The 13,605-nt window shown below is 52.6% G+C and overlaps 3 protein-coding genes across 3 annotated transcripts; 2 read left to right on the top strand and 1 right to left on the bottom strand.

Moving 5' to 3' along the window:
* Positions 1-674: 674 nt before the first annotated feature.
* On the top strand, positions 675-1,460 carry LRP88_07022 (uncharacterized protein; the record flags this gene model as incomplete). The annotated part of the gene is made up of 1 exon (XM_083243559.1): positions 675-1,460. The coding sequence occupies one exon, from the start codon at positions 675-677 to the stop codon at positions 1,458-1,460; it is 786 nt and encodes a 261-aa protein (XP_083100783.1).
* Positions 1,461-2,438: 978 nt separating this feature from the next.
* Positions 2,439-4,745, bottom strand: LRP88_07021 (uncharacterized protein; the record flags this gene model as incomplete). The annotated part of the gene is made up of 1 exon (XM_083243558.1): positions 2,439-4,745. The coding sequence occupies one exon, from the start codon at positions 4,743-4,745 to the stop codon at positions 2,439-2,441; it is 2,307 nt and encodes a 768-aa protein (XP_083100782.1).
* A 1,923-nt stretch (positions 4,746-6,668) lies between these two features.
* LRP88_07020 (uncharacterized protein) lies at positions 6,669-9,095 on the top strand (the record flags this gene model as incomplete). The annotated part of the gene is made up of 2 exons (XM_083243557.1): positions 6,669-8,924; positions 8,979-9,095. 2 exons carry the CDS (start codon positions 6,669-6,671, stop codon positions 9,093-9,095), a joined length of 2,373 nt encoding a protein of 790 aa, XP_083100781.1.
* Positions 9,096-13,605: the final 4,510 nt, after the last annotated feature.

Genomic DNA, 13,605 nt, shown 5'->3' with positions numbered 1-13,605 from the left:
GCTACGTTCCAGGGAGATATCCACCACGCCGTAGGTCGAGAAGTGGAGGGGATCGGTACCGGCGAGAGCGATCAAGAGAACGCGAGAGTCCGCGCAGAAGAGAGCGCAGCAGATCTCCAATGAGACGACCATCATCTCGACGTAGTATGTCGCGAAGAGGGTCGCCTTTGCGGGGTGACAGGTATGAGCGCCCAAGATCGCCAGTCAGAGACTGGGAGCGAGATCGTGAACGAGACCGGGACCGTGATAGGATCCGAGATAGGGACTGGGATCGTGATCGGATGCGCGATAGGGAACGCGATTTCGAGCGTCGTGACGAGAGGTGAGCATTGTCGAGTCTTCATGATAAAGTAGAACTAACTGACAACAGACGGCGGTCTAGGTCCCCCTTTGGTGTTCGTCGAGACAGAACTCCTCCTGCAAGGTCGCCTCCACCAGGTCCTCGCGGCGGCTCTTACAGACCCCGTTCTCGGTCTCTCAGCCGACGTGGAGGTGACCGATATCAATCATATAGGCGTGTCAGTCCGCCTAGAGAATCTGGAATCTCGTCAGCAATCACTTCTCAGTCAGCATCTGGACGATCATCCCCTCGCCCAAGCCCAGTGAGAGCGAGGTCGCCACTTCAATCTCGAGAAGAGTCTCCTCATCATGCTATTGCACCTGGGGCTCCTCCCTTGAGAGACCCTCCCAGACCTGCGCCGTATGAGCCAGTTGCATCTGCCCCCTCCAGATCACCACCACGAGGTCCCGCTGCGTTGAGAGCACCTCCAACTGGTCCTGCGGCGAACAGGAATTTCACAGCACCACTGTCCTCGCCAGCACAGCCTCCTCCTGTACGGACACAGACACCAACAGCTCCTCCCCTTCGCTCCGGCACAACAAGCCCTACTATCCCGCCAGCAGGTCCACGGGGTTATGTACCTCCGGCCAGAGGCGGCTTTCCTCCGCGCGGTGGACGAGGTGGGTGGAATCAGACGCCAGCGCGACACATGCCTGGACCCTCTCCCACACCTTCAACACCAAACGGCCCATCCACGATTCCTACTGGCCCACGGGCTACCCCTTCGAATGCACCATCAACCTCTACTCCAGTTCAACCGCGGCCATTCAATCCCCCGACTGGACCATCAGCCCAACATGCCGGTGGTGCTCGGCAAACCCTGGCGCAATCTATGCTGGCAACGTTGCCCCCAATCATCCCAGGCGGCAAGCTTGATCCTTCCATGACTCCCCTCGTGTTGGGCGTCACTCGGGAACTCGAGCCACACTACCGCAAACTCAAGGACGAGGAGGAGAAGCTGCGAGACGAGCTACAGGCCAAACAGGAGCGACTGCGTAAGAGCTTGTACACCTGGAACCGGCTTGAGCGTGACTCGAGAGCGTGGGAGATGCGCAGTGACTTGAGTGAGAAGAGCATGAAGAACATGGCTGGCGAGGGCATGGGCGGCGCGGCATTCTAGAACAGGGAGCCGGCAGTATTTCTGTTTCGCAAGCTTTGGCGCAGGAGGTTTGGCAGTATTCAGTTTCGCACCTTGTACGAGTTCAATTCTTGAAAAGGGGGTCAGGCAGCATCTGGTTCAGGGCTGGAGAGCGGCGTTTTATCTGTACTTTTAATCCCAGCCAGCCCCTGGAGTGTGAGCAGCAGAAGGCGGGTGGGTGTTGGTGGCTCGGCAAGGCTTGTATGAGGGAACTGTAGATAGATGTAATGACGACGTGTCTTGTCAAGAGAGTCGCACTACTTGGTTTCGTACATGCGAGAAATGCCGTGCTCTGAGTGTCCATGCACAGTATGCAGGTATCCATTCCTTGGAAGTGACCCAGATGTGCCAGGTCTTGTACAACAGGTGCGCATGTCAGCATCCATGATACCTCCCTCTCCTAGGGCTTTTTTATACATCAGGCAGCAGGATTTTTAATCAGCAATCGATATTTATAAGCTCATTGCACCCATTCATATTCACTTCTGGCATCCATTGTGGAAAGGTAGGCAAAGCAGCTGCTTAATCGCGGGGCGTTGTCCAAAGTCGACGTCATCCCCACACAGTTCAGATATCGAAGCGCTACGAGCAAACACACACAAGCAAGACCAACAAGTTTGAATTTTCCCGGCTTCCCACGGGAGATTTAATTCTCGCGCTTTCGGCTAGCGGTCGAGTAGCTTGTGAGAATATACACTATTAGACATGAGGGCAGTAAGCTCGTCAAGTAGGGCAGGCATATGTCCCCTGCTTCAGTTCATCCGCTCCCTCAAAGGCGACTTTCTTGGTTGAAGTGTGAGCAGCAAGTTGATACTGCTAAAGTCATGTTTTAGACGGAGGCTGGACCAAAAAAAAAACCACATTGTTTCTTTCTCGAGCAAATGCCCGTTCTCGGAACGCCAGATTGTGTATTAGTGACATGTTGGGTTACGTCGAGGTAAGACTCGAAGTGTCGGGCGGCTAACGCCAGACAAAGACAGGGTCGTCGTCATCTTCTTGATCACCATCCCACTCATCGTCCGACTCTGCACGGTCTTCGTCCATGAAATCTTCCATGCCGTACTGCATTTCAGTGGGCTTCTGATTGTCAAAGACAATGGAGACGCTGGTACAGAGTCCCTGAATAACTAGGGTCTTGGCAGGTCGAGGCTCTTTAGAGTCTGCGCGTTCGGCTTCATTCTCAGACTGACTTGACGCCGGGCTGCCGTCGACGCCTCGTTCTTCTTCCGAGTCTGAATCGAATTCATTCTCATCAGTTTCGGGCTCGGCGTACGTTGGTCTGCCGTGAAGACTGCGTAGACCCTTCGAGTTGTTACTATGCCTCGAGTCGGAATCCGAGGCTTGAGCGGCAAGTCGGGTACTCCGACGAGACGGTCCGTCAGACAGACGTTTCGGTTTTGTCTTCTTCTCAACTACTTCTTCCTTCTCCTCTTCCGTCTGGCGTAGCGAGTAGTGCTTCTTTGGTGGCTCGAAGGGGCGGAGGAAGACCCTATCCAGTTTCCGCCGCCACTCGTGGCGCATGGTAGCACGGGCCTTCCAGGGTATGTTGAGCATTGTCTTGACGGCAAGATGTCTGAGATTCGGCAACGAACCCGCGCTGTCGATGAGAGACTGGAGAAACATTTCTGCAGTTTCAACACTCCAGTGTCGAATGTGCTCAAAGTCAATCACGCGGAGACTCGATGGCCATTGTGGTATTTGGTGTGGCAGTAGGGCCTGATCATACAGGGGATCGGCGTCATTGTTGACGAGGGACAGGGAGTCATGGTGGCGGAAGTACGACAGGTTCATATAGAGCTCTTCCAGGTGAGGACACGCATCGGCCAAGGTGGTCAAAAATACCAAGTCCAGGGACTGGTTGTGCGACAGGTTCAGACTGCGAAGATGTCTGCCGTGGCTGTGAAGAAATGACGCAAACTCCTCAGACTTGATCTCCCAGCAATTGATCAGTCCGAGATGAACCAGATCTTTCGGCAAGAGTGAGAGCAGTCGGTCATTCATGACAGTCGACGATTCAAACACCAAGTGGCTGAGTGATTTCAATTGCGAAATGGCCTCTGCAATCGAGTCAATCATAGCTCCATCTTCGTTGTACAGTTCGAGCTCTCGTTCCTCGTCCCCTGGCTTAGGCCGTGGTTTATAAAGCGACGGAACTTGAAAGTTAGTGAAGCTTAGCTTGGTGAGATGGGCGAATGACGGTTCCTGGTGGATAAGACTGATGTCTTTGGCTGTCGTGACAGGTCCTCCCAGGAGGCTTCCGCTCCACTCCCAGCTCTTCAAAACGGTATAGAATGACTTTTCCTCAGCATGGACTGGACCGACTTGGCTGGAACTTGGTCTGAAAGAGTGCAAGATCTCAGGTGAGTATTGCCATCTCACAGTCCGATCGAGCTCTCTGTATGGCGGCTGATCAGACTGAGTGAAAAGGATGACTTCTGCTAGGCGCGGCAACACATGAATCATCTGAGGAAGTAGTGCTTGAGGCACAACCTGAACATCTACATAAAGGGACTCGACTTTGGCGCGATAGTTGAACCGAGTTGCAGAAGGCGGAAGCTCAAGCAAGGCAGCAAAACGGCGGGCTTTTCCGCTGGTGAGAAGCGGCGGACAACGGTAGATAGCTGTTAAGGCAGCTTCCGAGAAGGCCTTGCAAGTCGTGGCAGTACTTATCAGCCAGTTGACATCAAGGGTGTCATGGCCGCCTGACACAGCGGCGTAGTAGAAGATGTCGGCCCAGGCGCCGTAGGGTATTTGGGGATCCCTCCAGTTGGGTATGACGCCCTGAGGAATTTGTTCTGGCTCAAATGATGTGCGCCGCTTCTTTAAGGACCTTCCCTTCCTATGGAATGGCTTCGGTCGCTTCTTTGTTTGTCGACGTGCATTCGACCTTGTGTCAGAGCGTGCGGGGACAGGCTCAACCTGAGCCTTGCCCATTGCTGCCTGCCGGGCGCTGCGACGACTGCTAGTCCTCGCAGATGTCCCTGTAGGACGACTCTTGTTTCGACGTGATCGTGTCTGAAAGTGTGGTTCGTCACCCGAGTCCTCCTCGCTTTCCACGTCTGGCTCGGAGGGCTGATCGAGACTGTTGTTTGAAGAGTCCGAGTCGCCATCATCCGAGGAAGTATCTCTGGGGTATACTACTACCTTTCGCGATCGTGTTGAACGAGTGGATGGCGCAGAAACATGAGCGCGGGATGTTCGGGAAGGGTTGCGACGGGTGGAGGGCTCGGTGACATCCTGACGATCGGCGGCTCGGGTGCGGACCATGTTGGCGGTGTCTGTAAAAGAAAAGGTATTAGTTAAATGGAAGAGACGCCGGTTATCTGTATTGGTAGGACTGCATAGATAAAGCTGCCGTGGATGACATGGCATGGGTTGGCGCAAGATGGGATTGTTCACACCTGCGACGTCTTGCGATCTTTGGCGCCCCTCAGGTGATTACCGACGACCAAGCGGTGAGCAATGGCGGGCCGAAAGCTGGCAAGAAAGATCAAGAACGAGTGTCTGCCATCTGTCTATGAATGGCAAAATGGCTTCTGTTGTGGACTGGAAGAGTAGTTGGCAATAAACAAGTCCGAGTGAGGTCAACGATGTAGTTGTAAGAGAGATGGAGGGGCAAGATGGGACTCGGTGCCTGGAAAGAAAGTCAGCCTTGCCTTAGTGCGTTGAAGCGTGGGGCTCTGGTAAAAGGTGGGGCAGAAATTGGCCAATCATAGATCGTGTATATCTGAGGGCAGGCTCGGCCGACGAGGCTGTGAGTAAGAGGCATGGCCAACATGTGGTTACAAAGGAGATTTGTGTAAATGGACGAGATTGGGTTAATTAAAGTAGATAATTCTTTGTGTGGTTTTCTAATTTCCAAAATTGAATGTTTGCATCTTTCACGTCACTGCTTTGAGCAAACACTCGGTCATGCATGCTGGAGATTGCCGTGATATGATTGCCAGCCCTGAAATTAGAATTTCTTCGCCTGGATACCAAAGACACCACGTAGCAAACCGCCTTTGATTTTCTCTCGCCACGTAGAAATCAGTCCAGCAAATCTCCAGCTCATCATTGATAGCATCTGCCTGCAGGAGCCGGACAAAGAGAAGACTCCCAAGTTTGATCCATGATGACACCAACCATCCCATGATGGATCGAGACCGCGCAAAGTGCATAGAATTGCCAGCTAAGCCGATGAATCTGTCTAAGGGGGTACCCCGTTGGCATGCATTGGAGGATTCTTGACCACTTTTTCCCTTGGAGACGGCGTATTGATTCGCTGAGAGCGGCGTGTGGAGCAGCTCGGGTTCTGCTCCCGCTGGAACAGGTAAGGAAAGTGGCCCCGGCGGTCGCCTGCGTGAGCCGTGAATGGTTCATTTGCCCGCGGCTTCCCAGGATTAAGTGGCTCAGGCACTAGGCCTCATTGGGAGTCGCGATAGAATCTCCCTGTCCCTTCACCTGCCACTGGCACGCGTCTTTCGCCTGTTGCCGCCGCCGCGCTCCCCCAGCCAAGCATCAACGCCGACTTATATGACGGCATCTTGGAGTCCTCGTTGTCGCCTCTGCCTTCTTGCATTCGATGCGACACGTCTGCCCGCCTGTAGATGAGCCTTGTTTCCTCTCATACTCGGGCGCAGTGAGGACAGCGACGCAGCGACTGTGGCGGCAGCGGCAGTGACGGGGGGTCCTTCTCTTCTCACCACACGCGACCGGGCTCGCATCTCCTCCTTATTATTTACATCCACAGAGTCACGACCACGCTCAACAACATCGCCATATCTCATCGGCAAACGTTGCACCTCATTCAGACAGCTCGCATCCTTTATTTCTCTTTTAGGCTTCCACACGCGCTTCGTTCTCGTGGTTTGTGGCGTCGCCTGTTTGCCCGCGCCTGCTTCTATCCGCTGTCTCTTTTCCTTCCATTGACCTTCCTTTCTCGCACTCTTTCTCTACCGTCATTTTTCTGGCCCAGCCAACACAACTTATCCGGCTTGCATGACGACAACAGGCGATAAAAACAATGAGAGCCAACGCATTGTGCCTTTGAGAAATCCTCTGCAACCGCGACAACAGCAATCACATCGGCTGCAATCATCACGGCCGCATCGCTCGCACTCAGGCGCCCAGCAGCAGCAGCACAGGCCCGCGCTCCTCACATTCATCTCGTCATTTTTCTCCTCCTCCCATGATCTCTCTCCCTCCGCCATGAACCTGAAAAGGCGCAATCAGAGGACGGGGCCCTTTCTTCAACAGAACTGGATCAACGGAGTCGCACCCTTGCGGAATTCAGTCATGGGTGTGAATCTTTCCACCCCAAAGCACTTGTCGGGTCAAGATGATGGCGCCCCTCCGCAGAAGCGCCTTCGCCTGTCTTCTCCGGACCCTCTCGAAAATGACCGGTACCCTGCTTCGCATGACACGCCAGAGTCCCTCTCCGCTTTACGCGTCGAGGTTCTTAAGGTTCTTCACAAGGACTCTAAAAAAGTCCGACCCCTCCAGACCACTGTTGTTGAGCCCCGCGATATTGTCACCATCAAGGGCAGATGTCGCATCACCGTCTCCGACGTGAGCGAGGGCTTCCCCAATATCTTGTACCGCTGCTGCAAGAACTGCGACATCATCACCTACAAAAATCCCGTCGGTCCTCACCGCGTCGCCCGGGTTAGCCTGCCCCAGCCGTTCCTCGTACCTGAAGAGAGCATCAAAGTCAACAGAAATGATGATGTGTCCAATGACTTTGCTCAATCGTACAGGTTGGACGTTGAACTGGAATCCATCAATGATGGCACATGGCCTCCCCTCGACTCTCATGACTTCGGCATCCCTCTGGGCGAGCAGGGTTCCTTCTCCGACTCTGCCAAGAACCGCTGGATTTTCCACAGCGAGGTTGGGGGAGTTTTTGGCAGAAGCAAGACCCCCGTGCGCCTCACAACTGGCCATCATCCCGATCGCGTTTTGCGTCCGACAGACTATGTCATGGACGTGGATCTGCGATGGACGGCAGGTTTCCGGCCGATAGCCAAGGGTTCCAAGCCCTGCATCACCGCAATTGACCCAGATACTGAGCCCTACACCACTGGTCAACTTGAGCCTATCCCCGATGACCAACTCAACGGCGCCGGCGTGTTGAATGGCGCCAATGGTGTCAATGGAGGCACCAATGGCACCGCTACTACCAACGGCGTGAATGGCCTCAATGGTTTAAATGGCGTGAATGGCGTCAACGGCGAAAATGTTGTGAACGGCGTTCACGCTCACGAAGATGTCAACGGCACCAATGGCATCAACGGCCATGCTCATGAGGACTCATCGCATGAGCCGGACGATGACCTAGATGGTGAACACACCCCCAACCGCGCCCTGAGAACACGAGGAGTCAAGCAGCAGTACAATCTCAAAATTCTCAGCGACAAAGCGCAAGGGAAAGAGCGAAAGCCGCGGGCAAGAGCTGCCCAAGCGACGCCTGCGGAAGGTCGCGTCACCTACTTCTTGCCGATTGATCAGCCTGTGTGCTTGGATTACTGGCGATGCGTTACCTGTGGCACATTCCACGACTCGCTGCCTCTGCTGCAACTTCACCTGCAGACTTATCATTTGGAATACGACTATGTACTCGACATGACGAGCCAAGGACCGCATTTCCGAGTCACGCACCGTAACGAGTCTGTCGCTTCGCCTACGAGGACATACCAGCTGGGAAAGCCGGTAAAGCCCTGGCATCTGGAGACGTATGTGTCGGGCGACCAATCTTGGGTGACTTCGCGTCTTGGCCCAGACAACAACGAAGAGCCAGCGCGGTCTCCGTCGAAGCAGGCGACTGCAAGGCAGCTCTTTGACTCGAAACCTTCACTACCGCCGCAGCCAACGCTGCCACCAGTGCCTCGACCCAAGAAGAGAAAGATCACCATACCCGAGACTAGTTATCCCCTCTTTGATCCCGTAAGCAAGGCGCGCCTTGTAGCGGGCGAGGACCTGCCGAGGCCTGCGATTGACAACTCATGGCTGATTCAGAAGCATCGAGAAGACATTGGGGAATTTTCGGATGTTACATCCGAAGAGAAAGAATACATTCGAAACTGGGACTCATTCATTCTCCAGGAAAATGTCACTTCTGGAACGTACTTCCCACGCGCCTGGCTTAAATTTGTCAAGGAGCACGCCTCATGGCTCGTGGCAGCCAACCCTCGGATGGTGGAATTTGGCAAGCACATGGGTGTTTTGGTGGCGCGTGATGTCCTCGATGACAAGACAATCGACCAAGCCATGGAGCTCTTTGATGAGGCGAGGGCCCAGTTGAAGGCCAAGGCGAAGGAGCAAGCGAATGGCACTGAGGACGCGCAGCCTGCAGATGCAACGCTGAAACAGTCACCTCGGGCTTCTCAGATCATGAAAGGTGCAAATGGCTGTGCAGTGTGTCAGCTGCCAGTTCTCGGGCCCAGCCTGCTTGTTTGCTCAAACAAGGTAATGCGAATGAGTGTTGATCTGAAGCCGGATTGTGCTAACATACTCGTGCAGAACTGCTCAAGCCGCCTCTACCACGCTGGGTGCATTCAACAGACTGCCACCATCAGCCCAGCCGCTCGTGCCAAATGGCTTTGTAATGAATGTAGCAAGTCGGGAGGATCCTCGTAGGGTGAGGCGTCCTCGGTATTGCTGAGTGCACCGGAATCTTCTACCACCACTGAAAACACTACTCAGGATACCATGATTGTATCACAAGGTGCGGAAGCCGCGGAATCCTCCATGGTGTGTCGTGCGTCGAGGAAGAGGTCCAAGAAAGCGGCTGCTGCCAGCCCAACTGATGAAAGGCCTGGCCCAGATCAACAGCCAGCAAAAATTCGTAGAGGGAGGCCACAGAAGATCAAGCGTGAGTTGAGGGGTTGAGCCAGGCAGGGCAGGGACTCTTGCGAGCGAATAGAGGAGCGCCAAAGTCTGGCGCAGGGGCGAGATATATGGAAACATGGGGGAAAATACAAGCGGAGAGGAACGACATGCAAGTTTTATACGTGTTTGGGGCGCTTATTGGGAATGTAATGGACATTACATTGGCCAAGGGCTGCTAGGAGTTGGCTGATGGAGAGAGCTGGATCGTCTGATGTGGGGTTCCTCATGAATGCCACCTAACTCGTGAGGAGGCCTTGAGAGCGGATCGTGCGTTCTACACTAAATAGTTTATAGTTATTTCTGTTGTTTGCCTGTGTCCTTATGCGTGACTGTAACTGTAGAAGCCAATTCTTTCGGCTACAAAGATGTGGAGAAAGGGAACTTTATGCCTGCCTGACCAAGCCAGGGAGAGCCTGCATGAGCGGAACTCGGGACAGGTGTTGTGTTGTAGACTTGTAAGAGCAGGAAGACGAGCAGGAAGACGAGCCGGAAGACGAGTCTGAACAAGGAATATACCTTTCGAAGAACCGATTGGCCGATATATGGCACATTCTAGACCCCCCATCAAACTGCTCTCTCACACCAAGCCCGAGGCACCCCAACCCAGGTTTTGACCTTAGCTTCTCCCAACCAAGAGACGGAGAGACAACCTCTTGCACATGTCTTTGCTTCTACTGAGTAGGAACAGTGCATGGTGAAGCAATCTAGCTCTTGGAGCTAGGATGACGACAGCATATTTTCAAACTAGCTCCTGAAGAAGGGGTATAGACTGCTGATTGTCGACTCGCAAGACGGGATGGCGAATAAGGTCTGAGAACCTAAGTCAGTCTCAGTGGGATGAATATGTTAAGCCAGTCTCTTATCAACACCTGTTGACCATTCTCTTGAGGAATCATCAAGCCAGTGTAGCTGCTCTTTGTAGGTGACACCTTTGGATGCTCCAGTCATCCTTTTCAATAACTCATCCAAGGGTTTTGCTTTTGGCCAATTTGGGAAAAGAAGAGAATAATTTGCGAGGAGCCACTGCCCCTAGAACAGCACTCCAATCTACGTATCTTAAAGGAAGTTCGGCATGGGATGTTACAATAACAGTTCCGTGGGCTTTAGTTTCGTCAGTGATTCATCACCCCCCTCGTCTTCCGCTTCTGCACCGATGCCTTTTAGACCCGGTCGGATCCCAAAATCATTTCACAAGCCTCAGAATACTGGCCCTCTGCCGGAATAGGAGCATGTATCCCCAGAAAAGCGCCTCGATCAAGGGTTTTAGGTGCCTCGTAATCCAATGGTGGCTGGTCTAGGTGGGAGAATCAGTAGTGAAATCGGTAGTGAACGAGCAACTTGCGATAGAGAAGGGCTAAGCAAAATGAAATGACCAGATAATGAAATGAAAAATTTTTATTGAGGGAGCGACAGGTTTGTGATCTCATCTCTCTCGCCCACAGTCGGCAATTGCGATATTTGCTTAGGGTTAAGGACATGCCCAGGGTGGCTTGATAGAGGCCGTATCGATCTTGAAGGCACCATGCTTCCATAGTCCCGTAGGGCACTTTAAGAAAACTATACTCTTGTGGGCAGAGCGAATATCCCTTTAAGAGGCTTGAGGGACGCCGTGATGATCTTATCACAATTCTGGGCTTAAGAACGGTTCCTCCATTGCTGCGGTATAGCCTACGCCTCATCTAGATAGCCAGACAGACTGGTCTGTTCGAGTTCTACACCTCTTTTCTAGGCTCTGAGTTATCTGGAGCTTCCTAAACCCCGCCAGTAACGGCATTTGACCCTGATTGACGTTGGTGACGGGTGGCATGCCGAGAAGGCTGGGGCATAAAACATGGGGTCAACAATCTGGGGCTTCTATGACCCTGTCCGCTGGGAAAACCCGTGTCTTTACTCTCATATCGAACTCATCTTAGCCCAGCTACTCATAAACAGAAATGGTCGTTGGAGTCGTCGAGTTAAGGATGGCGATACTGGCAACCTAGAACGGCTTGCCTGGCGAAACTCTCTCCTGTAAGAAGGAAGACGAAGTGACTACTTTCTCCCCTTGAAGGACACTATGAAAGCACAACGGGTGTTTCAAGGGTCCCCAGTTTCACCAGGATCCAAGCCTGGGTTGCAACGTGGTCGACCTCAGGCCAAATCGCCATTGTATGTCGAGGTAGAGCGAGCTTGCGAGAGCCATATCTGAGTTTTCAGGCCATTCTGCATGTTTTCAGTCGATATCTATCGTTCCACTTCACGGAGCCGGTTCTGTGATTAATAGGCATGCCGGACTTTGCTTCTTCGGTTATGAGCGGATCTGGTAGCTATTGTCCCGATACGCCATGGATGGTGTCTCGATATGGGAAGCCAGCGATGAATATTGGGGACTCCGAACCAGAGTGTAGCATGGGATGGAGTAGAGTAGTATGAGATTGGCGAGGTTCGGTGTGCCTGGTGGCTTCTTTTGAAGGCGTCACCAAGTGCACAATTGATACCAACAATTTCGACGAGCTTTACCTAGCCTTCCCGGTTCCTAGCTCCTCGATGTCGGTGATGCAGCTGTTGAAGAGAGAGGGGATGGCCAAGTAATTTGACATTTAGCCAGTGGTGTCAGGGAGCATAATTTAAATACTAGAGAGGAGATGATCCATCGGGCATCTGTGCAATAAAAGGCTTTGTTCAAGGTACCCCAATATCGAGTCGAGCACGGCGTTCAAGCAACAAGACCCAGATTATCGAGAACTGCCCCGAGACCTCTTCGGAGTATTGTACGGTTATTGCTGCTGCTTTCAGAAGAAAGGCCGCTATCATGATCTCGGCGAGGCCCAGTCGATACTTTCAAAGTCGCAGGAAGGAAACTCAAAAGCCCAATAAATACCCATGGCAAAATGAAGATAAATTGGAATCATGCCGTGCGTGCGAGAATACGGGATCCCAATCACCAATCGGGCCTTTATGCCAGAGGATTAGCAATAGTGTAGCGATCCATTGTGATCAAGAGCGGCTTGGGTGACACTATGACCGTCGGGCTTGAAGATTGTCCTACTTCAATAGGTGTCATGTCCTTCCGGATGCTCTCGTGCTGTAAGGTGCGCGATGCCAGACTAGCTCGCATGATGATTGCAAGCATACCATTCATGAGAATGCTGGAGGGCGCAATGGCTATATCTAGGTATGGAGTTCTGTTAATAAAATGTGGTCTTGTGGCTGCCTCGGTCGTAGATACATAGGTAGGCAAAATGCATGGGCTACCAGGCAGTCGCGCTGGAATGTCATCCTCTTTTGTTTCCATGATCGCTTCAGACTCAAGACCTCGTGTTCCTCATAGTCATTCTGGGCATCGTGGGAGGGCCGCGTCTCTCGTAATAATCGCATTTAAAATTACTCAACGTCTGTGTTTAAGGCTAAAATCTTTGAAACACTATTCAGAATAGATGAAATTGATGGAGTACGGTTTCTGTTGGGAGCAAAAAAGGCCGTTGAGGGGATACAAGACTACCGACGTTGCATCTCATGGTCGACAAACAGCAGCCAGAGCGATCGCGCGAGCTGACGATGCGCAGACCGCCAGGACTGGCCAAGATCAATTGATGAGAGTTGCGAAAAGCACCCGATACCAGCTAAAAATTAATTAGCCTAGTGAAATCCAATAGTGTTAAATTGCCAACTAGTGTGCTGAGATGGGTATCACCAGCGAAGAGAGATAGATAAGTGTGCAAGTTCTATAGAGTGTTGTGATGAAGATTGCTCTTGCCTCGCTCGTTACCAAACTCCATCACGATCAAGTTCTCTCATCGGCGACTACCTATCGATTGGCATTCGCACCTTCCGTTGTTCCCCCAAGCTCACGTGCTCCACATGAGGAACAACCTCCAGCGACACTGTCCCTCGATTGAGGGCGATCAATGCCATCTTCTGCAAAGCCAACACTGACGACGGTGTACTGGACGCGTCCGATCAATCATCCAAGACTCTTGCTGAGCAATCCCAACAACCTTCAACCGCAGAGAAATGGTCTCCAAGAGACATGCGGGGCGAGTGGATGCCGTCTGTAACCTACAGTGCGCCTCCAAGAGCCTCCATCATGACCTCTATCAAGTTTGGCCCTGCAACGGTGAAAATCATGTTAGGCGAGGTTTCCAGCTAATTTTGAGCATCTAGAAACACATCGGGAAAGAAAATTCACTTGAGGACATGGTTCGGCAGCAGATCGCTATCGAGAGTGACTATGCTGGGCGAGAAGCTTGCCATGACAACTATCACCCACATTGGCGTC

This window comes from Fusarium phalaenopsidis, assembly GCF_050370095.1.
Source record: "Fusarium phalaenopsidis strain FUZ10S chromosome Unknown contig_32298, whole genome shotgun sequence".
Taxonomy (NCBI): domain Eukaryota; kingdom Fungi; phylum Ascomycota; class Sordariomycetes; order Hypocreales; family Nectriaceae; genus Fusarium; species Fusarium phalaenopsidis.
This window is presented reverse-complemented; position numbering and strand designations above follow the sequence as displayed.